The 26,179-nt window shown below is 47.3% G+C and overlaps 2 protein-coding genes across 2 annotated transcripts; both read left to right on the forward strand.

Moving 5' to 3' along the window:
• The first annotated feature begins 4,949 nt into the window (after positions 1-4,949).
• On the forward strand, positions 4,950-6,068 carry GPR173 (G protein-coupled receptor 173). Its single transcript, XM_052663820.1, has one exon. It carries the CDS (start codon positions 4,950-4,952, stop codon positions 6,066-6,068), a length of 1,119 nt encoding a protein of 372 aa, XP_052519780.1.
• Positions 6,069-10,426: 4,358 nt separating this feature from the next.
• TSPYL2 (TSPY like 2) lies at positions 10,427-17,377 on the forward strand. The gene is made up of 7 exons (XM_052663182.1): positions 10,427-11,345; positions 12,572-12,649; positions 12,777-12,888; positions 12,970-13,115; positions 13,238-13,335; positions 13,671-14,395; positions 16,704-17,377. The coding sequence occupies exons 1-7, from the start codon at positions 10,533-10,535 to the stop codon at positions 16,844-16,846; spliced, it is 2,115 nt and encodes a 704-aa protein (XP_052519142.1). The 5' UTR covers positions 10,427-10,532; the 3' UTR covers positions 16,847-17,377.
• Positions 17,378-26,179: the final 8,802 nt, after the last annotated feature.

A 26,179-nucleotide genomic window follows, 5' to 3' on the forward strand; every position in this document is an offset into this window, starting at 1 on the left:
TGTGCTAGGGTATACACATCTGTGTTGGTGAGTGTAACTAATCTGTGTGAGACATCTTGGATCAGTTGGTCTGTGTGTTAGAGTATGCACATGTGTGTATATGTGAGTAGTTTTTAACCAGTCTTTTTTTTCTGTTGGTATCTGAGGGGCAGTCTGTCTGTATACACATACATATATGTGTTTGTGTGTATATATATGTGTGTGTGTCAGGGTTCAAGTGCATGTGAGCATGCTGGTGTATGTAACTGAGTGTTAACGTGTGTAACCATGATTGTATATGTGATAATATAGATATGCCACTGTTTTCATACCTGTGTTGCAAGAGTTTGAATACATGAGAGGATTTGAATAATCAGGTACACTGGGACAAAGGGGATATATGAGCCCAAGTATGAGTGACAATGAGTAGGTTTACGTGTGTGTATCTCTCAGGATTTAAGAGTTTGTGTGTGTGTTAGGGGAGTTGTAATTAATGGGTTTGTGGGCCACTGCACATGTATGTGTATGTGCGTGTATGTCTGAGTGTGTCTGTGCATATGAGCAATTCTTAGCCCTCCCGTACACAGCACCCTCTTTTATGTAACATATTTTGTAACACCCCTGTACCATCTGGACATTAAGTTCTTAGATAATATAACCTCTCTGCTATATAATTTCAAAAGAAGACATATAGTATTTTATACCATATCCACATTGTATTAACTCTAATATATATAAATAAGAAATAAAAGTGATTTATAAGAAAATAATTTGTGTTTCAATACAGAAATGCTTGGACATGACACTCCCTAAGAGATTCAGTGAATTAAAGGCTTGTAACATAATAGGTAAACATGGATTTAGAGAAGGGGAAAAATCAGAAGCTGCCCTTTGTACAAAGTGCAGGAAAATGACAGGCAAAGACCTAGGAATGAGAGTTTCCGAAATAGTGAACTACTCAAGGAAAGTGCTCCACAAAACAAAGCATAGTCTCTAGACTTATCGTTACAGCCACACTCCTGGATAATTCAGGATATATTAAATCAAAGAAACAACTGTGTTTATCAGTGAAAGAGACTTAGAGTCTAGGTTCAGTTCATTCCAAGTCCAAAATTCTGTGGGATATGAGACGTATGTTGACTGTGGAATTGCCCTACAGGTCTCTGGACAGCCAACATCCTCACGAAGGACTCCAAAAATGTTGGGAGGACACACCCAGCGCTGTGGCAACCAAAAAATGTGCCTATAAACTTCCAAAATTTCCCCTAGGGGGCAGTAATACCTTTATTGAGAACAAAGCACGGGTGTTTAAGCAGGGGTACACTGTGCCATGTGAATGAGGCAGCATACACAATATACCGTGTGTGTGTGTGTGTGTGTGTGTGTGTGTGTGTGTGTGTATGCACACCTCGCATGCACACTAGTGCCCCTATATGTCAGCTGGTTGCTGTTCATTGGTCTCTATAGAAGTAGCCTATGTGATTCTGGGTGTGTGTTGGTGTCTGTGTATCTCTGTCTAAGGGCATCTGGGCACAAGCGGGTGTGTACGTGTTACGCATATGCACATGCATCCTTAGTGTCGGATGGTCCCAGGCTGTGGCTGCCCGTGCTCAGAACCCTCTCCTCATTTTTTAATTATCACCGCAGCTTTCCAGGCAACACCAGGGTTTTGTTTGTTTGCTGGTATTGTTTTATGGTTTTTTGTTTTGTTTGTTCTGTTTTAGTGTTTGTTTTTGTTTTCACTGAGACTCTGAGCTACACATTATCCACTTCCTTGGTCTTAGTTTGTCTCTCTGTGTCTCCCTCTCTCTGCATCCATCTTTATTTCTGCCTCTCTCTGTCTCCATCACCTCTCTATATCTGTCTCTCACCCCCCATCCCTGTCTCTTTATTGCTCTACATCTTTCTCCCTTTCCTGGCATTATCCCTGCCCTTCTATCTCTTTGTCTTTGTCTCCCTCCCTCCTTCCCTCTCTCTCTCTCTCTCTATTTTTTCTCTCTGTCTCTCTCTCCCACTTTCATCTCTCTCTTTTCCCCTTTCTGTCTCTATATTTCTCCTTTGTTGGTCTCTTGCACTGTCTCTGTTTCTCTGTGTGTGTGTCTCTGTCTTTTTTTGACTTCCTCTCTTCTTCCTCTTTCTGTCTCCTCTTCTCTATGTAAACCTCTATCCTTTCTCTGTTTATTTCTCCCACCCCTCCCCGCCACGTTCCTATGTCTCCATCTCTCTCTTTCTGCTCCACTCTCTTTCTTTGTCACTTGTGTGTCTTTCTGACTCTGTCTTACATTCAATCTCTGTCTCTATCACTTCCCCCTGCCACTCCTCAAGGCTAAGGAGTGTGTGTGTGTGTGTATGTTTCTACACACCCAGCTATCAGCTGGTCCACAGATCTGTGGGAGCTGTGAGGCCTTGAGGGGCTGAAGGGGCCCACCAACTCCACTTCTCTCAAGCCCCTGCCCTGGCACCTTCTCTTGGTCCACTGGCACTGGCTCTGAGACTTTGGGGTACCATGAGAAAAGTTTGTCCCCAGGTGGCTGTGGCAGGCTCAGTTGGATTGAACTGAGAAACAGTGCAGAGGGGAGCCCTTTTCCAGGGAGGGAGGGGGTAGAAAGACATCCATTCAAGCCCCACCTCTTCCAACCTCAATCCCATCCCAGCCCCAGCAGGAGTTCTGAGCTTCTCTGGCTTCTGCTTTACTGCCTTTCCTGGGAAACCTGCCCTGTTATCCTATCACACCCTACATCCCCCACCCAGCCCTCATACACTAGGAGCTCTCCTATTTACCCTCAAGCTTTCCTGTGCCCTCCCATTCACACACTGCCCAGACTGCTTTCTCAGCAAATCCTACCTGGATGCCTCCAGGTGGCCCTCCCTGAGCCACTAGCCCCCCCAATAGTCCCTCAACCAGTTGATTTGACAGCTTTTGACTGAGAGCCTACGGTGGGTTCTGCACTGCTCTTCTAGAATGTGTGAGTCGAAAATCCCTACCCTCATGGAGCTTTCCTTCTAATAGGGAGGGGCAGGCAATAAATCAAAATTTTAAAGTGAATATTTTATAATAACCGTAAATGAAGTGTAATCTTTAAAACTGTGAATCACTGTCTGTAATTATATAATACTTACATCAACTATATGATAATATAAATAAATAAAACAACTATAAAAAAGGTAAATTATGTAGTGCATCAGAAGAGAGAAATTCCAGGAAGAGAAATAAAGCAGGGCAGGGGGGCACAGAGGTGCTGTTTTCTTACCTAGATTACTACAGGAGCCTCCTAAGTAGTATCCCTACTGCTACCTTCGCCTCACATGGTCTATGCTCCTCACAACAGCAAGCAGAATCCCATTCAATCCTGAGTCATATCACATCTTATCTCTGTGCAAAACTCTCCCATGGCGCCCATCTCATTCAGATTAAAAGTCAGAGTCCTCAATGTGACCTATGTGATCTGACCTCACCACCTTGCTGAGCTCTCCTCCTACCACTTTCCCCTTGCTCATTCCATTCCACCTACCTCCTTATTCTTCCTCAACTGTACCACATGCAGTCTCACCTCAGAGCCTTTGTTCTGGCTATTCCCTCTGCCTAGACTTCTCTTCTCCCAGATATCCACATGGCTCAGTCACCTCCTCCATTTTTTTGCTCAGATGACACCTCTTCCATGAAGCTTTCCCTGTCCACCTCATTTAAAACTGTACTTCCAAAAATAAAACAAAACTGTACTTCCTCCACCCCTGGCGCTTCCTATCCCCCTTCCCTCCTAAATTTAGGAATTTATCATCATCTGACCTACTGTATTTCACCTATGTATCTTCTTTATTATCTAGAATGTCAACTTCACAAGAGCAGAGACCTTTGTCTGTTTATTTCACATCTGTGTCACCAGTGCCTGGCACACAGTAGATGCTCAATAAATAGTTTTTCAAGAAATGAGTACATACAAGCATACCTATATCTTTATGTTCACACATACTTCCCACTTCATTTAAAGTAAAAACCCAAGTCTTTGTCATGGCCCACAGCCCTGCATGATCTGGCCCCAGACCCCTCTGTGAATTCACTTTCCACTGTCTTTCTTGCCCGCCCTGTTCCAACCACACTGATCTTCCCACTGTTCCATGAGTGTGCTAAACACATTCATTATGAATAAAGAAACCTATTTAATGAGTGGCCACTAATGTTAACCAAAAAGAGAAAGAAAAAAAAAACCACTGTGAAATAGAATAAAAGCTAATGAGGTACATTACATATAGGATCTGTACTGTTTTGTGAAACTTTGGGTTCAGCCCTACGTGCACATGTGCGTATGTGTATCAGATTGTGATGTAAAATGTATTTCTTATTATGGGTGGCAGTTTTAAAAGTTTGAAGAACACAACCTTTGGGCTTTACAAAGGGAGAGAAGAGCCGCACCCACATCCCCATCCCACAGACCCACCAATGGAGGAAAGAGGTAACCAAGGACATCCAGAGAGATGAAGTACCCCTCACCCAGCAAGGAGGGAGGGGGAGCAGCAGTGGGCCAGGGGCAGGGCCTGACACCAGCTGGGAGTAAGAGGGGAGGCCGCATAGACACACTAACACTGCCCTTTCTCTTTCTTCCTCACCTTTCCTTTTCATCTGTTTCTCACTGTTTTTCTTGTGTTTCTCTCTGTCCCTCCCTACTCTCTCCTTCTTTCCCCCTCTTCTTGTCTCTCTGGTTCTGTCTGTCTCCCTATCTTTTCTCTTTCTCATCCCCTCCATTTCTGTCTCAATTGGTGTCCATTTTCTCTGTTCTTTCTCACTCTCTCTGCCCCTGTGTGTGTGTTTTCACACCCTCTCCTGCCCTCATACCTCTGTCTGTGTCTGTGTCTCCCCCATTATCCTCATTTGCAGGTGCAGCCCAGCAGAACAACTGATGGAGTCCCCTGGGGCCCATCGCGTACTGGACTGGCTGACCCCATAGGGTTGGGAGCAGCCCCTGCCCCTCAGTATGGCCAACACCACTGGAGAGCCCGAGGAGGTGAGCGGTGCACTGTCTCCACCATCAGCAGTGGCTTACGTGAAGCTGGTGCTGCTGGGACTGATCATGTGCGTGAGCCTGGCGGGCAACGCCATCTTGTCCCTGCTGGTGCTCAAGGACCGTGCCCTGCACAAGGCTCCTTACTACTTTCTGCTGGACCTGTGCCTGGCTGACGGCATACGCTCTGCCGTCTGCTTCCCCTTTGTGCTGGCTTCTGTGCGCCACGGCTCCTCATGGACCTTCAGTGCGCTCAGCTGCAAGATTGTTGCCTTTATGGCTGTGCTCTTTTGCTTCCATGCGGCCTTCATGCTGTTCTGCATCAGCGTCACACGCTACATGGCCATCGCCCACCACCGCTTCTATGCCAAGCGCATGACACTCTGGACATGCGCAGCTGTCATCTGCATGGCCTGGACCCTGTCTGTGGCCATGGCCTTCCCACCTGTCTTCGACGTGGGCACCTACAAGTTCATCCGTGAGGAGGACCAGTGTATCTTTGAGCATCGCTATTTCAAGGCCAATGACACGCTGGGCTTCATGCTTATGTTGGCTGTGCTCATGGCAGCCACACATGCTGTCTATGGCAAGCTGCTCCTCTTCGAGTATCGTCACCGCAAGATGAAGCCTGTGCAGATGGTGCCAGCCATCAGTCAGAACTGGACATTCCATGGCCCTGGGGCCACTGGCCAGGCTGCTGCCAATTGGATCGCTGGCTTTGGCCGAGGGCCCATGCCACCAACCCTACTGGGTATCCGGCAGAATGGGCATGCAGCCAGCCGGCGGCTGCTGGGCATGGACGAGGTCAAGGGTGAAAAGCAGCTGGGCCGTATGTTCTACGCAATCACACTGCTCTTCCTGCTTCTCTGGTCACCCTACATCGTGGCCTGCTACTGGCGTGTGTTTGTGAAAGCCTGCACCGTGCCCCACCGTTACCTGGCCACTGCTGTTTGGATGAGCTTCGCCCAGGCTGCCGTCAACCCAATCGTCTGCTTCCTGCTCAACAAGGACCTCAAGAAGTGCCTGAGGACTCACGCCCCCTGCTGGGGCACAGGTGCCCCAGCTCCTAGAGAACCCTACTGTGTGATGTGAAGCAGGCTGGTAGGCAGACAGGCAGGGAGAAGGTTGTGGCCACCACGATGGAGCCAACAGAAGGGAAGAGGTAGGGCTCCATACATGAGCCTTTCTTTCTGAGCTCCAGCCCCAGACCCTGGAACAACCTGGAATCTAGGCACCTTTGCCAACACCTCCCCAGGGTTAGGGACTGGGTGGGGACTGGGAAAGATGCATTTCTAGTCCTGTGGGGCCTGTCTCCACCTCCTCCTTCTCCACTTCTACAGTCTCTCTCTCCTCTCTCTCTCTCTCAGAAGTGACAATTCAGAAAAAGAAAAAACTGAAAATGCAGGTTTTCCTACTCGTAGCTGAGGAGACAGGCTTTTCTTGCTCTAATGTCTCTCCTCTGACATTGTCCAGAAGGGGGAAATTTGTCCTGTAAAATAGACTTCTAGAGCTCTTATTGTCCCCTCTGCTCCTACACACCCTCTCCTTCCAAGTCCTTTAGCAAGGCCTGGATGAAATTGATCTGCTGACGAGAGGGACCAAAGTGGGTGCTCGGTCCCCAGGGAGCAAGGTTTAATTGCTATGTTGTGTGCAATGTTGTTTTAGGCTAAACCTGGTCCCAAGGCCAATCTTTTATCCATCCCTACCATGTCCAGACCTCCCAAGTGTTTCTTGAGCATCTGTTTGAGAAGCAAGGAGGGGAGGGAGAAGGGCCTCTGGGATGGGCCCAGGTTAGGTGAAGAGCAGGATGCTAGCAATATGCCTCGAGCTGAAGAGACAGCTTGGCTGCATTCTCTCAAGCTGCCTCCAGGATCCCCATCCTACAGCTCTTCCTGAGGATGGAAATCCACTCCAACCCCGCTGAAGTCGATGTGGGTGTCATACAGGCAGGAGCAGCACCCCTCCAGGGAAGTGTAGGGAGAAAGTCAAACTCCCCAGAATGGCTGAATCCCAAAGTCTGGGGTCAGAGCAGTGTTGAACCCCAGAATTGTCTCCTGAGTTCATGCTACTCTCCTGAAGATGAAAATTCTTTGAGGGCCTTGGTAAGTCATAGTGGTATAAGTTCCAAGGCACTGTGGACTTGAGTCCATTCCTCTCTGACCTCTTTTTGTCCCTTAAAGCCTCAGGGGCCTCAAGCCCCTCTGTGGTAACCCTTGGCCTTCTGGGCCCTTAGCCCCCGACTTCCTTGCTCTGAACAGCCCTTCCCCTCTTCTTTCCTCCACCATTACTTCCACCCCAAGTGGAGCAGAATGCAGCCAGATTCCCCAGGTGGGAGATCCAAAGCCTCCTTCCCAGGGCAGAGCCCACTCTGGGTGCATATCAAGTCTAATGGACTGGTGAGCCAAACTGGCATTCTTTGCCTGGTCTTTCCCAAGTTCTCTGTCCCCCTCTCATCTCCTGGGAGAGGGGGAGATCTGTATTTTTCCACCCCCTTTCTCTCCCCTATAGAAGCCCTTATCCTACACTCCCTCCCTACCCTAACACAGCTCCAGAACTGGGCAAGCCTTGACTTAAGCAAGAGGAATGGAGAAGGCACTCTAGGCAGGAGAGACATTAATGAGCCTGGTTATGCAGTGGCCCTGGAAAGGCAGGCCAGAGTGGCTGAAAGACTGGTATACAGGGGGGTACCTGTTCTCTCAGTGATAGTGATGGGGGTGCCTTTCCCAGGGAGTGGGGTGGGGGTAGATAGGGTACATTCAGGAGGATTTTCCTCTATTTCTTTTTTCTAATTGCCTGGATTCACCATTGGATTTTGTAAATGGAAAACTGAAATGAACAATGCTATATTGGATGTTTTCTCTTTCTGTGTGTGTGGGTGGGTGGGTGTGTGCCCTATCTGCAATGACCACATGTAGGGAGGTATGGTCAAGTGAGACAGTGTGTCTGTGTGACTTTGTTGGGGCACACTCTGGCCTGGGGCACACATGTGAGCAAATGCCTGTATGTGGAGACATATACAGTGCATGTGAGCACACATGTGCACATATGCACCTAATTGAGAGAAGAAAAAACAGTATGTGCCTGCAGCAGGAAGTAGAGTGGTCAGAGAGATGGAATTTGAAAATGATATGTATGGATGTAGCAAGAGGGTAGACTCCCTCCCATCTCAAAAGATCTTCCTCCCCTGGCCCAGGCTCTGAACATGGACAGGATACTTGAGAATCCCATCTCTTCCAAAAGTCTGGAGCTCCCAGGTACCACTCCCAACTCCTGTATGAGTCTCCTCTCAAAAACCCAGATAAGGTGTTTCTGAAACTGGACCACCATGGAGAATGGGGACTGGTAATTGGGGATCAAACTTGGGGGAACTGTTGGGTTAGGTAATGCCCCACACACATACACAAAGTAATGGCTTATGGAGGGACTGCTCATTCTGGGATAGGAGCCCTTCAGAAGGATCCACTGTATACAGCTGGGATTTTGGTAAGCTTTGATTAAATTCAGAGGGATGGATGTCACAGGGGGAAAAAAACAAACAAGCCTGGGAGTCTCTCCAGCCAGCCTGTTCCCTGGACTCTCAATTACTTTACTCTATGAGATGCACAGAATTGAGTTGACCATACTCCTCAGTTCTTGGCACACTGTACATCATTGGTCCATATGAAGCCCTTATATTCTTTTTTGTTTTGCTTGGTCCACTTCACCCATCCCTAATACCATCCCCCCTCCCACATAGGCACCCCACTCTTGTGTATTTAACGTGTGTTTTTCCAATCCACCATTCATGTTTTATTTACATATATGTGTATATGTGGAAAATGTATGGTATTGTTATGTGTTTTAATTTACATAAACAGTATTGTACTATAAATCTTGTTCCGTTTCTTTCTTCACTCAACATTCTGTTTTTTGAGATATCCAACCATGTTGCCGTGTTTACACCTAATTCATTCTAGTAGTCCATCTTATACATATGTCACATTTTTCTTATTCATTCTCCTGGATGATGTGTCTGTTCAGTTCAGTTCAGTTCAGTCGCTCAGTCATGTCCGACTCTTTGCGACCCCATGAATCGCAGCACGCCAGGCCTCCCTGTCCATCACCATCTCCTGGAGTTCACTCAGACTCACGTCCATCGAGTCCGTGATGCCATCCAGCCATCTCATCCTCTGTCGTCCCCTTCTCCTCCTGCCCCCAATCTCTCCCAGCATCAGAGTCTTTTCCAATGAGTCAACTCTTCGCATGAGGTGGCCAAAGTACTGGAGCTTCAGCTTTAGCATCATTCCTTCCAAAGAAATCCCAGGGTTGATCTCCTTCAGAATGGACTGGTTGGATCTCCTTGCAATCCAAGGGACCCTCAAGAGTCTTCTCCAACACCACAGTTCAAACGCATCAATTCTTCGGCGCGTAGGTGTCTCCAATTCTCTGCTACCACGACAAGACTGCAATGGGCAGTTTTCTAAATGTCTTTTTAGTGACACCTTATTTAGAGGAGAGGAAACAAGCTCAGAAAAAGGCAGTGATTTTGTCAGGGTTTAAAAGTGAGAAACAGACCTGTGACACGAGTCCCAGACGGAAACCAGAACCCCACCACTGTGCCTCATGAGAGACCATCCATTTGCCCTCCTCCCCAAAAAATCTAAAATACAATTAAAAGCAGCATACACTGAGGAAATTGAGAGGAAAGGGTGGAAAGAAGTATGGAGTTGAAGAAATAGTCCTAGAAAGATCTAGCGGATGAACTGAATCACAATAATTTTCATGACGCAGAGGAAGTTAGTTTTTTGGTGTGATTATTATTGCTAGAGCCATTTTGCAGAAATGGGAAACGCCACGTCAAAACCGGGCTCCAAACGAAAGACCTTCGATTTCTAAACCCCAGGCTCCTTCAGGGCCAATCGAGCCCTGAGTTCGCCGCCTCCGAGTTCGCCGCTGCAGGGGCGAAAGCAGGGCCGAGGGGAAGGGGCAGATTTAAGAAGTGCGTAGTTGCCGACAGGGAGGGGGGAGGAGGGAGAGAATGACAGCGAGGCTCTCGAGTCTATCTGAGCACATCCTGCTCACTGCTTGCGCTTGTTTTTTGTTTTGCGTTTGGGTCTTCAGAACCACTGGTACTTTTCCCATTGGATAAAACGTTGGCGGGTGAGGGAGAGGGGCTTCTTCCCCTCAGATCTCCCCGCGGCCAATCGCCCTGCACAGTCCAGACGGTCGCTGAGGGAGTCAGCCGGGTGATTGGCGGGCCTGAGGGAAGCCAATGGGAAAGTGATGAGGTGCGGTGTTGGCAAGCAGATTGCGTGCGAACAAGCGGAGGCCTAGGGGGCGCAAGGGCCGCCGCGACGGCTGGAAGCCAATGGCGAGGCGGGACGGCCCCTGGCGTCACGAGGGGGCGGGGCCTGACGATTGGCGCGGAGGGAGTACGGCAGGAGCTGTGGGAGGGAGCGCCACAGCGAGGCTGAGAGCGGAGCTGGTCGCGTGAGGCTCGGCATTTTCGCTTGCGGTGTGACGAGCAGCGGCGGCCCGGCCGAGCGCGAAGGGCCGAGCTGTGCGAACGCGGTCACCATGGACCGCGCAGATGAAGGGCCTCCGGCCAAGGCCCGCCGCCTTAGTGGCTCTGAGCCCCCTCAGAGCGAGCTGCCGCCGCCACCGCCGCCGCCTCCTCCTCCTCCTCCTCCTCTCCTGCGCCTGCCCCTGCCTCCACCTCAGCAGCGCCCGAGGCTCCAGGAGGAAACCGAGGCGGCACAGGTGCTGGCTGACATGATGGGGGTGGGACTGGGCCCCGCTCTGCCCCCGCCTCCGCCCTATGTCATTCTCGAGGAGGGGGGTATCCGCGCGTACTTCACCCTGGGGGCTGGGGGTCCCGACTGGGAGCCCGCAGTCGAGTCAGGGTACGGGGGGTCGCCCCCTCTCGCGGAGAGCCTAGAAACGCTCTCTCCCTCAGAGGTTTCTGGGGGAAGCCTGGAGATTGACTTCCAGGTGACGGAGCCCAGCAGCTTTGCAGGAGAGAAGGCCCTAGAAACCTGTAGCGCAGGGGGGCGGGGGTACCAGAGGTTAGCCGGTCCAAGGGGGAGAGAAGAGACCGTCATCATCGTGGAAGACGACGACGAGGATGAAAAGGAGAGCGTGAGGAAGAGGAGGAGGAGGAGGAAGAGAAAGCCCAGGAAGGTGAAGAGGCAAAGCCCAGAGAAGAATGCTGAGAAGATAGAGTGCATCCTGCAGGCTCTGGAAAACATTCAACTAGACCTGGAGGCGGTGAATATCAAGGCAGGAAAGGCCTTCCTCCGTCTCAAGCGCAAGTTCATCCAGATGCGGAGACCCTTCCTGGAGCGCAGAGATCTTATCATCCAGCATATCCCAGGCTTCTGGGTCAAAGCAGTATCCTTGTCATCTATACTCATGGGCCAGGAGCCCATGACCAGAATTGGGTGGGGGGCGGTGGGAGGAGGGACAGACTGGGTGAAAGGGTGTGGGGGCGGGCCCCTGTTGGAAGAATGAGGAAGTCTGGTGGAGAAGGGATGGAAGGAGTGTGGCAAAACATCAGAGAAGCTGGACTGGGGATGGTGAAGGGGGAGGGAGAGCCCATTAAAACTGGACCACATGGGAAAGGGAAAGAGAAGGAGCATAGCATTAAAAGAAAATGGATCACAGACAGTGAAAGCGGGAGGACAGAGACACACCAGAAAAATTGGACCAGAGATGGTAAAACGAGGAGTGGGGAGAGGGGGACGACAGTGAAGAAGGAGGGGAAGGGCATACAGCAGAGAATTGGCCCAGAAAGGGTACCCAAGTCACACATGGCTGTGCATGCCTAGGTCTCTACTTAGATTCTAGGGAGACCCCAATCCTGGCTGGAGAGGAGGGGGGCAGTGCCCTGAAGAATCAGGAAAAGGGGTATCTAGGAATAGAGATTAAGAAGTTAAATGAAGGAAATAACAATAATTCACTGTTGGTGATAAGCTTATCTCTGGGGGACCATGTAACATGTTAGGAACACATGGGTTTAACATCCTAATAGAATTACATGGACACAGACACTTGATACTGTCATACATACATATCACATGATCACAGGCCCCCAGTACCCAGGCACAGTATTATGTGGCCACAGGTCCTCAGTACCCAGACCACACCATCACCTGGACACAGGTTCTCAGACACAGACACACAACATTATGTGGACACATACCCGTAACACCCAAATATATAACATCATGTGACAACAGGCCATCAGCAACCAGATATAACATCATTTGGACATGGGCCTTTAGCCCCCAGACACACAATGTCTTGTGAACACTCAGAGACAACATCACTTGGGTATAGACTCCCAGCACCCAAACACACAGCAGATATGAACCATGGCAGGGCCACCTAATATAGAGGTTTGATATTTTTAAACACAGGCTCTCACCACATGGTATCATGGGAATAAAAGTATGGGTCTTGTTGCATGACCTACTTGTTCCACGTACATCACATGAGCACAGAAGGAATTCTGCTCCAGCCTCTCTTTTGTTCTGCCCTGCCTAGCCCCACGTGGCCTGCCTTCCCTCCTTCTCATTGAACAGTCACTCCTTGACCTAAACTGCTCCCTCCATCAGTTCCTCAACCACCCCAAAATTTCAATCTTGATCAACCAACGTGATGAAGACATTTTCCGCTACTTGACCAACCTGCAGGTCAGGCCAAAGAGAGATCTTTTCTACTAGGACTGGGCAAGGAATCTGGTCCTTGGAGGTGAGGGGGGATTGGGTGGGAGGAGCCACAGTGTGGTGGGAATTCCACCATTACCCCCACCCTGAGCAGGTACAGGATCTCAGACATATCTCCATGGGCTACAAAATGAAGCTGTACTTCCAGACAAACCCCTACTTCACAAATATGGTGATTGTCAAGGAGTTCCAGCGCAACCGCTCAGGTAAGAGGTAGCCCCAGAGCAAATTCATCCCCCCCATCTAACCTTGTCCAGTGCCCTCTCTATAGCCTCCTTTTTCCCCAGGCCGGCTGGTGTCTCACTCCACCCCAATTCGCTGGCACCGGGGCCAGGAACCTCAGGCCCACAGGCATGGGAACCAGGATGCCAGCCACAGCTTCTTCAGCTGGTTCTCAAACCATAGCCTCCCAGAGGCTGACAGGATTGCTGAGGTGGGGCCCCTCCTGGCATTGTCAGGGAAGACCTTGCTAGGCTTACCCTTAGGTGCCTGGGGGATTGGGAGTAGGCTCTGGGACTTGTGCTCATAGCTCCTTTCCCCTGTCTCTTTCAACAGATTATCAAGAATGACCTGTGGGTTAACCCTGTGCGTTACTACATGATGGGAGAAGGGGGCTACAGAACAAGCAGAAAGAAGCAAGAAAAAGAAGAAAGGTGATGGCAGAGGGTTGATGGCTGAGAGGTGGTTTGTTAGGGGTGGGGCAAAGACTAGGCTAGTGTCACACAGTATTCATAGAGCCAAAAGGGACCTTTGAGATGATCTAATCCAATATGTTTTACAAGTGGGTAAAACATATTGCCCAGAAATGGGGTGTGATTGGCTGAGGTTATGCTCAGGGGTTAGAAATGGGACTCTCCCCACCTAGCCTCATCCCAGGGAACCCTTGTAGCCTATTGCCTCCCCTGTTACTTACCACCTTTCAGTGTTTGTCTGCTCTGGGTACACCACCTCCCACCAACCCTATACTCAACCCCAGACTTCCCCACAGTAAAAACAAGGATGAATATGAAGTGGTGATCGTGGAAGACTCTGATGACTATCACATCATGGAAGACATTATTGGAGAGACCTCAGACAGTGATGGTATCACCGACAATGAGACCATTCATGACGTCAAGATCTCTGACTTCATGGAGACTACTGACTGCTTCGAGACCACTGACAACGAGATAACTGACATCAGTGAGAGCCTCTGTGACAGCGAGTGCCCTGGCCACAATGAGACCACCGACAACAATGAAAGCCCCAATGACAATGAAACCACTGATAACAATGAGAGTGCTGATGACAACAGTGAGAACCCTGAAGATGACAACACTGATGAGAACGAAGAGAACCCTGATGACAACAATGAGAATGCTGATGAGAACCCCAATGGTGATGATGAGAACCCCAAAGATGGCAACCAAAGGAGCAGTGTCAACAACCAGGACAGCAGTGACAGTGACAATGAAGGAGACAATGATGGCAGTGATATTGAAGATAATGATGGCAATGAAGGTGACAATGAAGGTAGTGATGATGATGGCAACGAAGGTGACAATGAAGGCAGCGATGATGATGACAGAGACATTGAAGACTATGAGAATTACCTTGAAGACTCTGACAAGGATCACCATAACAATACCAACCAGGATGACTATGAGGACGAAGTAGAGAACATCTCTGAAGAAGAATCGTCAGTGGAGGAAGAGGAGGAGGGCAGTGAGGAAGGTGAGCTGGACCCTCACGTTTTTTGTTTTGTTTTTTTCTTTGGACCCTCACCTTTTGTCTTACCTCCTTTCTCCTGTCAGAGAAAATCTGGCCAGGATCAGAGTATCAAGGCATGAGCACAATCTGCTCTTGTGGAGAAAAGAAAAAAGCATTCTCAGTAAGTTTTTAAATTAAGCAAGGCCAAGGAACATTTAATTTACAAACATAACAAAACCAAAGAAACAAATTTCAGTTCTTGGTGATAGGCAGATAGGTTGTAACAGAGCACAAGACAAATGAAGCAGAGAGAAGAGATAGGAGGCAGTGAGTGGTAAATTAAGACAGGTTCACACACAGAGGGGAAAAAGTGGCAAACACATTGCAATTCAGCACACTCTGTACCCAGCCCTGGCCTTCTGAGAACTCCCAGGCTTGCTTGGGGAGCTGGGGGTGAAGTGAACAGTGTACTCAGTGATCCCAGAGGAGGGAGGAGCTAATTGTATCTCCAGAATCAGGAAGGGGAGAACTAAAGAAAAAAAGTAACATTTGAATTGGAGGCTGCCTTCACATTAAGGAGCATTATGGGGCATTCTTGGTGGAAGGGATCACATGAAAAAGAACCTAGAAGGGTGAAAATGCATAGTCTGTTTGTCAGGGTTTACCAAGTTGTCTTCTAAAGACCCTTCACCAAAAGGTTCTCACAAAAAGGTTCAGTGGTCAAATATGTTGAGGAAATATTGCATACAATAATGTCCTTAGGTAGAGTCACATGTACATTGGCACCTGAAAGGCTCTGATAAATCCTGCTCTAAGAAACCTATTTAAACATTGTGGAAGTCAGCATTTCCCAAACATTGATCACAGAAGCCATTGTTCACTGCCCACCAAAAAAAGCACTTTGGGAAATGCTGAGGAAGGGTTGCATATGGAGGGTTGAGGGAGAAAGCATTATTTAAGGTAACTGCCATGTTTGGCTCTGGCCTGGATGACTGGCCAAAGGAAGCACCATTTCATGAGATGGGGAAGGGCATGGCAGTGGGATTGGTGGGATGCAGAGAGGAACATGGAGTTGGAAGGGCTTGTTGGACACAGGTACAGGTGTCTGAGAGGCAGGTGGTTAGTGGTATGTCTAGGAAGTCAGAAATTGTAAAGAAAGGAGGTAACAAGCCAGGGCAGAATCCTATATCTGGATTCTGGGGCCAGTTAATGTTAATTGGGTCCAATTAACATTAATGAAGTGTTTACTATGTGCCAGACACTGTACTAATGGTTTTCTTGCTTTAAGTAATTTAATTCTCACAGCAACTCTTAAGAAGTAGGTACTATTATCCTCCTTTTATAGATGGGGAAACAGACTCTGAGAGGGTAGAGTTAGGAGAACTAGGTCATGGAACATTCTGAGAAGGAAGGAATTGTCAGCAGTGTCCAGTGGTCCTGAAAGGGCAAGTAAAATGAGGGCCAGGATGTGTTCATTGTATTAGCAGCTGAATAGATGATCTATGACCTTGGGAAGAGTAGTTTCAGTGGCTTGGTGAGGGTAGAGCCAGACCACAGTAGGAAGGGGGAGGGATGAGCAAGGGTTAAGGTAATAGAGTCAAACCTTGGCTAAGAAGGAGATGGCAGAAGGCAGACAAGGGGGGATGTTTGAAGCTCAGGCAAAATAGAGGAGAGGCAGCCCTGTGGGGGGAGGTGGAAGGAGCAGGAGGACCAGCCACTCCTGGGAGTTTTGGCCATGGTATCCCTGGCAAACTTCCACTGAGGGCACCAAGAAAGGAGTTGAATGAGCGAGTAGGTTTAATCTAGACATATTTTTAGGTAGGGAAACTGAGGGAATTGCTGGCCTCATCCCCTCCCACTCAGTGGCATCTCCTTTCAGAAAAGGGGAGGCAGAGTTATCTGCACAACCCTAGTGTGGGAGCAGGGGTGGGGAATTGGGCCAAAAAAGACAGACTTAGGCCTATTTGAATCACACCAGGGAAAAAGAGGGAGCAGCCTCTGGATGAATAGAAGGTTTATTCAGCTGAAGTCAGAGCTCAGGAAGAGACACACACATTGCATACACTGGGAGAAAAAGCTACTTTCAGAGATGTATCAATTAGGACAGGGGCAGCCCACCCTGCCTTCCTGCTTTCCTCCCACTGCCCCTTACTCTCTTAGCTTGAGTTCACACACATACTTGGCTGCTTGTTCCAAGCAGAGGTGCTTGATGAGTGGTCCCAGGCCCCCCAAAACCTGACTGTGGGCTCTGTTCCCTATGAAGAGTGACATCTACCTGTCCATTTAACCACCCTCTTCCATTTTCCTCTCCTTGATTCTCTTTCCTGTGCAGGCAGTGAGCAAGGTGAGAACAGCAATGATGAAGGAATCGAAGAAGACTCAGGAGAGGAAGACTCAGAAGACTCCGACATGGAGAAGGTGCTTCAGGTCCAAAACCCTTGGGCCATCCCGGGAAAGAGGGGCAAAATGGGATAAACGTCTTACCCTTTCAGGGGCTGCTTCTCTATATCCTTCTCCCCCTGCCCCATTTGCCCTCCCTATCAGCTAGGGCCGAGCGGCCCCGCATTGCACTTCTGGGGGGTGACTGACTTCGTACACGGGTTTAAAGTTTATTTTTATGGTTTAGTAATTGAGAAATTCTTATTTTGGGGGGAGGGAATGGGGGCTTCCCCCTTCCTTTTAGCCCTCCTCCCCCGCAGGCTTCTGTGTGCTGCTAAACGTATTATCGTGATGCTTTGGTCAGGGCCCCTCTATCCCCCTCCTCGTGCTGTGTGGAGTGGACACCCTTGATCCCGAAGCGGGGAGGGCTGCTGTGGCCTTGGGGGGCTCTGCTGCCACCCTGTTCTCCCAGGTCTCTTTTCCTCCATTCCTCACCTTTCCCAGCTGTGCCCGCTAGCCCGCCTCGGTGTCTATGCAAGGCCGCTTCGCCATTGCGGTATTCCTGTCCCCCTCCCCCAGAAGTCCCGCCTCGTTCCCTCTGGACCCTGGTAATCCTAATAAAAGTGTGAGCAAATTCAAAGTGCTGTTTCGAGTCTTTTGTCCCACTCGGTGCACGGTCCCCAGCAGCCAGTCTCCGTTCCCACAGGCCCGCAAGTAGGTGCCTCGTCTATGCAGGGGCCAGGAAGATGGTAGTTGCTGGGGGTGGGGGTGCCTGGCTAGGGGCGAGCTCCTCCCTACCGCAGAGATGTTGCGTCCGGTCAATGCGGACCATTCTGACCAATGGCAGGGCGAGGCTGAGGAAGCCCCTCCCTCTCCCGGAGGCCGCAGTAGACCCAGGCAGGTAGCTAACAGCTTCCCACGCCTTCCCCTCCGCGCATGCGCACAGAAACGCCCTGCGCCCTGGAACATTTTATTCAGTGATCTTTTTATTTATCGTGCGTCAAACATTTCCTTGGGCCTAGTATGAGCTGGGAGAGGGGGGAGCTAGAGGAATCCATTTTTTTTCATTCGCATGTAGTGAAATAAAAATGATATCAGTTAGGACTTAAACCAGTAATGCATAAGTGCTCTCTCAGGAAGAAGGTGCATGATCTCTGGGGCTGGACCTGGGAGAGAAGACAAGAAAAAAAGAGAGTCCTGGCTGGGGAGTTTGCATAGAGATAAAAGCAGGGGTTTCTGGTGGCTCAGTTGGTAAAAAATCTGCCTGCTATGCGGGAGACCAGGTTGGATCCCTGGGTGGGGAAGATCCCCTGGAGAAGGGAATGGCTACCCACTCCAATATTCTTACTTGGAGAATTCCATGGACAGAGGAGCCTGGCGGGCTACAGTCCATGGGGTCGGAAAGGGTCGGACAGGACTGAGCAACTAACACTTTCACTACTTTTCAAAGGAAGAGAAAAGGGAAATTACGATGTAGCTGTGGGGGCAGGGTGGGAACGGTCAGGAGTTGGACGTCTGAAAGACAGGCTTTATCTGGGAGATATCTGAGGAAAGGCCCAGTGGCTTTACGTTTTGGATACAGGAACTTTATTTCCACGAACACCACACAAACCTCCCAGTTTCTTTATTAATCATAACTTACACAGAGATCCCAGACATCCGGGTATGTCTTCTGCAATATACCTCCCGAACTTTCCACCCGATGCTCTTATTTTGGGGAAGGCTTCAGAAGGTTTGATTTGTGTTTTACATCATGCCCTCTGCTGGCTGCCAGGAGCATTGATTTGAGGGAGGGAGAGCAGTGAGAAAGTGGATGCTATACCTAAGGTGAGAATGGCGTGATGGGGAAGGATATGGGAGGTATATTATCTTTTGGAAGTTTTAGATTTACAAAATCATTGCAAAGATAATACAGAGAGTGTCCCTATATCCTACCAGTATACCTCATCAGTTTCCCCTATTGTTAACATCTTACATTTGTACTATATGTCTTTCACAATTAATGAACAAATATCAAAACATTATTAATCAGTTCAGTTCAGTTCAGTTCAGTCGCTCAGTCGTGTCCGACTCTTTGCGACCCCATGAATCGCAGCACGCCAGGCCTCCCTGTCCATCACCATCTCCCGGAGTTCACTCAGACTCACATCCATCGAGTCAGTGATGCCATCCAACCATCTCATCCTCTGTCGTCCCCTTCTCCTCCTGCCCCCATGAAAGTCCATATTTCCTTAGTTTACACTCAATTTTCTTTTTCTGTTCCAGGATGCCATCTAGGACACATTACATTTAGTCATCATGTCTCCATAGACTCCTCTTGGCTGTAACAGTTTCTCAGATTTTTCTCATTTTTGATGACCTGGAGTCATCAACATTTGAGGAATACTAGTCAGGTATTTTGCAGGATGTCCTTCAGTTGGGATTTGTCTAGTATTTCCCTCATGATTAGACAGGAGTTATGGGTTTGGGAAAGGAGGACCGCAGAAATAAAGTACCATTCTCTTTGTATCATATCAAAGGTACATGCTATCAATATGTGCTATCACTGTTGATGTTAACTTGATCACCTGGCTGAGGTAGTGTATGTCAGGTTTCTCCACTGTAAAGTCACTCCGTTCCCCCACCTTCCATACTGTACTCTCTGGAAGGAAGCCACTAAGCATAGCCCGTGCTTAGGGAGTGGGGAGTTATCCTCCAACTCCTTGATGGGAAAGTATTTACATAAACTAATTAGAATTCTCCTGCACAAGAAATGTGTGTATTCTATGAGTGCTTTTAAGATGCTAGAATCAACAGGCTCTAAGTATAGAAAAAGAGGGATTGAAAGAAGTCAGAGATGACTGTCAGGTTGCTGTGGGACCTCCTGTGAAATGGTTAGAATACCAGATCTTGGATATACTCCAGATCCTGATAAATGTTTTGGGGAAAGCATGGAAGCTTAGATGCCTCTGGTTCTAACCTGGGACCACACTATCAGAAGTGGGTAGAGGAGACTCTGGCCCAGAAGGGGGAACATCTTGCCCCAGGGCCGAAGCTGAGAGTACAGGATGCTGAGTCAAGGCATCTTGGACAAAGGAAAGAAACACCTATGAGCAGTATCTGGAGTCAGTCCTAATGAGCACGTGATGCAGTGGAGGGGAGGGGAAAGCAGCAGGGGCAAAGGACCTGGAGAAAGATAGCCTGGGTATCCTTGCCTGAGTCTACTCTGGAACACAAAGTGACTCTCTCACCCTCTCTAGAGGGTCTCAGTTTTCCCATCTACAGACAGACTAATCATGCTGGGGGATCAGCCCAGGAAAAGCAACCAGCCTAAGATCCCAAATGGAGTCTAGTCTTAAAGCAAACCTCTGAAATCTGGCCTTCATCATGCTCTTCTCTGATTCCTCTCTATCTCTCTAATTAAATCCCTAGCCTCTCACCCTGGCTCCTCTTTATCCACCCTGTCAGAGAGGGCCTCTGACTTCAGGGACACTGTTAGGACCCAACTATGGGATTCTAATATACTTGGCCAGGATGCTCATGTCCTGGACTGAGGCATGGGAGAAGAAAATGTTATTTGTCTAGAGTGACATCTTTTCCCTGTGCCCTCACTCCTCAGTGCGTGGTGTGGCTTCAGTTCTGCCCAATCTGGTTCTCCAAAAGGGAGGACTATTCTAGAAGTCCTTAAGGTCACATCCAACTCCAGAATATATTCTTTGCTGAAGATTAATGAAGACAGGCCCATCTGCTGGGACCCCAAACAGAAACCAGGAGGAGAGTGAGGAATTGTAGATCCAATGTGCCCCAGGGCCTGTTCCCATGCTGAAGCTACCTGTCTTTATATCCATCACAACTCCACCCCACTCCCCTGAAGCCTGGAGCAACCTCCTGAGGGTAAGGTTCCCAGGACTTCCTAGGACCAGACCTTTAAAGTGCCACCCACTTCTGTGACTAAAAGTAGATTGGCAGGGACAAAACTAAATTCAGGAAACTAGATCCCTCCTTCTTTGGTGACCAAAAAGGCCATCAGTGGCTCCCGTGGTTGGGGATGTGGAGGATGGTTAGGGAAGCATCCTATTTTTCATTCCATAAATATTTATTGAGCACATGCTGTGTGCCTGATAGAAACTCAGTGATAAGAACACAGCAAGGGAACATGAACAGACCAAGTTTTTGTCCCCCTGGAGCACAGAGTTGAAACACGTGTTCATAACATTTTCTGGGTGCTATGGACCTGCTTGGTGATCTGGTGAGGCCTATGCATCTTTTCTCAGAAAACAGTATCTTTTGAATGCATAAAATAAAATAATTAAAGCCATAAAATATTGAGTATATTTAAATATTGTTATTAAAATATAGAAAAACGTGTTATAGTAATATATTTGCTCCTTGTTAACCCATTCAATCACAAGATCTAATGGACAGTCTAATGACAAATATGCTTTTGAGATAGAGATGAGATTATATATTTCAAGAAATGTGCAACATCTATAATATGACATGAAAATCTCTGTGATTTCTATTAGTGATGGAGTCACAGGTACTATTACTACTATGGTGAGTTATATTCTTTGCTGAAAAGATGCTAAATTTCAATTACAGGAGAGTGGAGAAAAAAAAAAAAACATTTTTCCCCATCCAAATTTAGGAACCCCTCTAAACCCTGTCCCAGCTGGACTGGAGTGAGGTTTGTGAACCCAAATTAAGAAACCCTGATAATAGGAAAGGCCTTCCTGTATCTCCTCCCTTCTTAAACCCTTTTCGTCTGGAGGACAGAAGCCGGGGTTTTATTCTGGGTCGTACTGCTGTGTGACCTTAAGTCAATCAGTTTGCTTCTCTGAGCCATAGTTCCCTAAATCTGAAACAACGGCAAAGGCAAGAATTGGGAGGGGAGACCTTAATTATTTATGCTCCAGGCAACTAATTTATGTTCTCTCATTGAATCCCCTATTGAATGGATGGCATTTCCAGGTAAGATTTTAAAAATTATCTTCCCATTTCACAGATGGTTAAGCTGAGGCTCTGAATGAGGTTGTCACTTGACCAATGTCTTAATCAGCAAGTAGCAGGGGCTGGTGGGTGACTGGCCAGACGCCTATAACCACCTCATCCTCCAGGGATAAAACTGGGAACTACGTTCACTTTAAGCGAGAGAAACCTGGCTCAGAAATGCCTGCAGGTGGGGGCGGGGGGGCGGTAACCTATGGGAAACTGGGGGCAGAGTCGTGTCTCTTAGCGGAGCGGTGGTTTACGGAGAATAAAACGTCAAGAAGCGGCGCATCTCAGATTGTCCAGTGACTCGCGCCAGGCCTCACTTTGGGCTTCGCTCCTGCGTGCTCCCAACCAACCGCCCGAAGACGTGTCGAACCGACTGGCAAAGAGCGATGACAATCCTCCTCCTGGCCAATCCTATTAAAGGATGGGCTTGGCTCATAAACCAATCAAAGACCCCCCGAGGGGCGGGTTTTCTTGGGCTTGGATCCTAGTGGGGGGGAGGTGTAAAAATAAAGTGTTTCCACCTCCAGCCAATCCCAGGGAAGACAGGAGGGCACTCCTCCAATAGGATCCTGGAGCCGTCTGTAGCAGCGGCGGCCTGCGACCACCCCTAGCACTCTGGCAGGCGGGAGGGACGCATCCGGTGCATTCGCGAGATCCAGTTGCCGGTACCTGGAATCTTCTTGCGCGAGGCAGTGGCGGCACCGACGGCCCGAGGTTCCCGGTGAGACTCTGTAAAGAGTGGGGGTAAGGGACGCGGGGGGGAAGATGCCTAGCCGGAGCGCGTGAGAGGTTGGACCTGGGCGAGTTTTTATCCCGGCGGCCTCTCAACCCTAGGTCAGCAGGTTGCGGAGGATCGTGCGGGTAGCAAAAGGAGGGCGAGTGCTACTGCGGCCCCAGACAGCGACCAGGTAAGTACCCTGCGGAGCCCACCCCCATGCCTGCCCTCCGCGCTCCCCTCATTTCTGTCTCTTGGTAAACGGTGTACTTTTCAGGTCTGCAGCTCACGTGATTGTCTGCTTGCTTGTCTCAAAAGTCTCCGTCTCTCTCTGCCCACTCCACTCCGTGTCTATCCCCACCTTTCTGTCTGCCTTTACCTTTCTGTCTGGCTCCCTCTCTGAAACATAGGAGACCACCCAGACCTACAAGGCTGAATCCTGATCCAACCAATAAAAACTAGCTGTAAAACCTCGAGCCTCACCCAGCTGGGCCTCAGTTTCCTCATCTGTCAAATGGGAGTCTAATAATCTCCTGAGACAATACATGTGCCTCACTTTGCCCTGCTGCCTGGCCCCTAGAAAAGTGTCAATAAATAATAACTGTTATGATTGAAAAGAATATAGTCTCTCTTGGCCTTTGCCTTTATTTTTTCCTGTCTCTGACCCTCCCCCCACCCCAATTGGTTCTTCTTTGTGAATGTTTTCTTTCTCTGTTATTGCTTTTCCTCTTTCTGCCTCTTTCCCATCCCGAAACTGGTTAGAGGTACATTGTTTATAGCAATGAGCTTAACCTAAGAGTGCCTATCAGCTTAGTCTGGGGCTCTTGTCTGTTCTGTGGGTAAAAAAACGGAGCCTGGTCTTAGGCTGCTTCTGGCCTCACTGAGGAGACAATGTTCCCCAGCTACTGTGTTAAATATGTGAGACCTACCCCCGTAGGGTGGGGAGCAGCTTAGATGAAAAAGTGAATCAGGCTCCTATCCTGTATCATGTTAGTTACTACAAGAAAACCAGAGACCAGGGGTCTTCTCATTACAGCCCCAGAGTTGACCAGGCATCTGGAACTCACCTTCAGTCATCAGCAAAATCCCCTTCATTCTCACCCTGGTTTCTGAATAGTCCTGTTGGGTTTTTTTGCCTTGCCTTAGTGGTTCGCATACCTTTTGGACACAGCACTCCATTTTTATAATGTACATTTTGAAATATCTCCTTCACTGTTCTGAACTGAAGTGCATAGATAATAGAATCTGTCTACACACATAATTCCCCTCAAAACCAATATAGTGTTCTAATTGGATATAAGGGAGAAGTAAAGGAAAAATAATTTATAATAAAGCAATATATTTCATTATCTTTTTTTTCTTTTAAAATATATATTTCAATATGTAAAGACTGGGATATAATTCCACTGGAAGACATATGGAGTGGTCTTGAACATAATGGAGTGGTCCTGAATATATATATATATATATATATATACATAAAATGCTTGTACCTGGGAGTGTACATATAATGCTTGTACCTGGGAGTGTGACAGCTACACTGTGACTCAGAAACCATGGATAGGGTGATGTGATTTTCCTAGATGATGAGCAGTTCTTCATAAGGTTCTAAACAAAATAAAGTGCAATCTTCCCTCAATTTATATGATGGTTGAATTACTGGAAAAGTCATTATATATTAAAATCCATAATCTGGCTCCCATAAGCTCTCTGATCTTATCTCCTATGACTCTCCCCACTTACTCCCTCTCTTTCACCCATCCTGACCTCCTCTAGGCTACTTGAACATATTAGGCACACATCCACCTCAGGAGGTTGAACTGGGCCATCCGTTGTACCTAGAATGCTCCCCCCTCCAATATCCACAAAGCTCATGCCCTCACCTCCTTCAGGCCTCTACTCAGATGTCATTTTCTCAATGAGGCCTACCCTGACCTTCATATTTAAAATTGTAGCACTCCCCTAGCACATACCCTGCTCTGTTTTTTCCATAGTGCTTCTCACCCTCTTATGTAACGTAATTTACATCTTTATTATGTTTGTTGTTTATTGTCTGACTCTCGCACTCAATTGTAAACTCCAGAAGGGAAGACATGGTTTGTTTGTGTCCTGATGTATCCCTATTACCTGAAACAATGCTTGGACATAGTAGTCTCTCAATAAATGTTTATTGAATGAATGAATGAATGAACAGGTTTTTCACCTACGTGATTGTCTGATGGAACATTCTAAAGTTGCATGGGATGCATTATGATTGTTAGCCGTGTGGAGCTGTTTTGTGCACTGCAGAATGCTGAGCATCCCTGGTCAGTGCCCACTGAATGTCACAAGTAATCTCCAATTATTTTGACAGTCAAAAACGCTCCCAAAACACCCCTTGCCTGTCTGTTCAATCCCTCACTGAGAACAACTACTTGAATAGAAATCTGGCTTTTCCCTGAGCACTCTGCTCCCCTAGCAGCCCCCTCATACCCCTCCTGCCAGGAGATTAGGACATGAGAGTAGGTGTCCTCACTCTTTATGTCCTTTCTAGACATTTTGTCTCCCTCCTCCTTAAACATTGTTTTTTTTAGAATTAAAACCTTCTTATTTTTAAATAATTTCAGACTTTTTAAAAGTTATAAAAACAATACAAAGAATCCCCATATATCCTTCACTTAGATTCCCCAAATGTTAAGAAATTATACAACTACATTTCAATTATCAAAATTAGGAAATGAACAATGGTACAATACTCTTAATGAAAGTATAGAACCTATTTGAATTTCATCATTTTTTCCACTACTATAATTTTTTTTAATATTTCTTTATTTATTTGGCTTCATTGGGTCTTAGTTGTGGCACATGGAATCTTTGCTGCATTTTTTAATATAAATTTATTTATTTTAATTGAAGGTTAATTACTTTACAATATTGTATTGGTTTTGCCATTAGATTCAAGATTCCACATTGTGTTTAGCTGTCATATCGCCTTAGGCACTTTTTTTTTTAGATAAGCAACAAAAATTTATTGTATAACATGGGATTATACCCAATATCTTGTCATAACCTATAGCGGAATATAATTTGCAAAAAGAAAAATACATAAAACAAAAACAGAAAACCTAATCCTTATGTTATACACCTTAAACTAACACAATATTATAAATCAACTACACATTTTTTTTTAAATTTCAGTTTACAAGCCTGTAGAGAAGAAAAGCCCAACATATATATTACACATTTCTATGAATATAGTTTGTCCATGAGAATACATGAAAATTTTTATTATATTCAACAATGAGAAATTAGCATGTGTCAATGCAATTATTTCTTCAATCAAACATGTACTTATTTAGGTTATCTCCAATAATACATCACTATGTACTTTTTTTCTTTTTTAAATTATGAAAGTATGATAACACATTTACAGGAGACTTGAAAAATGCAGAGCAAATTTACATATAGTTCCACTATGTAGTAAGCACGGTTACTTTTTTAAGTAGAAAAATTTAAGATTTTTAGTTGGAGTTTCAATATCAAACTCTCAAAAATTAATGGAATGAATAAACAGAAAAGTATAAGGATATAGTAGACCTGAAAAGTACTATGAACTAATTCAACATAATTAAGATTTATACAATTTTCACACAACAGCAGGATACAAATACTATTCAAGTTCCCATAGACTATAAACCAGGAGACACTGGAACATATCAACCTGGGGATTGAACCTGGGTCTCCTGCATTGCAGGCAG

Source organism: Budorcas taxicolor, chromosome X (genome assembly GCF_023091745.1).
Source record: "Budorcas taxicolor isolate Tak-1 chromosome X, Takin1.1, whole genome shotgun sequence".
In the NCBI taxonomy this organism is placed as follows: domain Eukaryota; kingdom Metazoa; phylum Chordata; class Mammalia; order Artiodactyla; family Bovidae; genus Budorcas; species Budorcas taxicolor.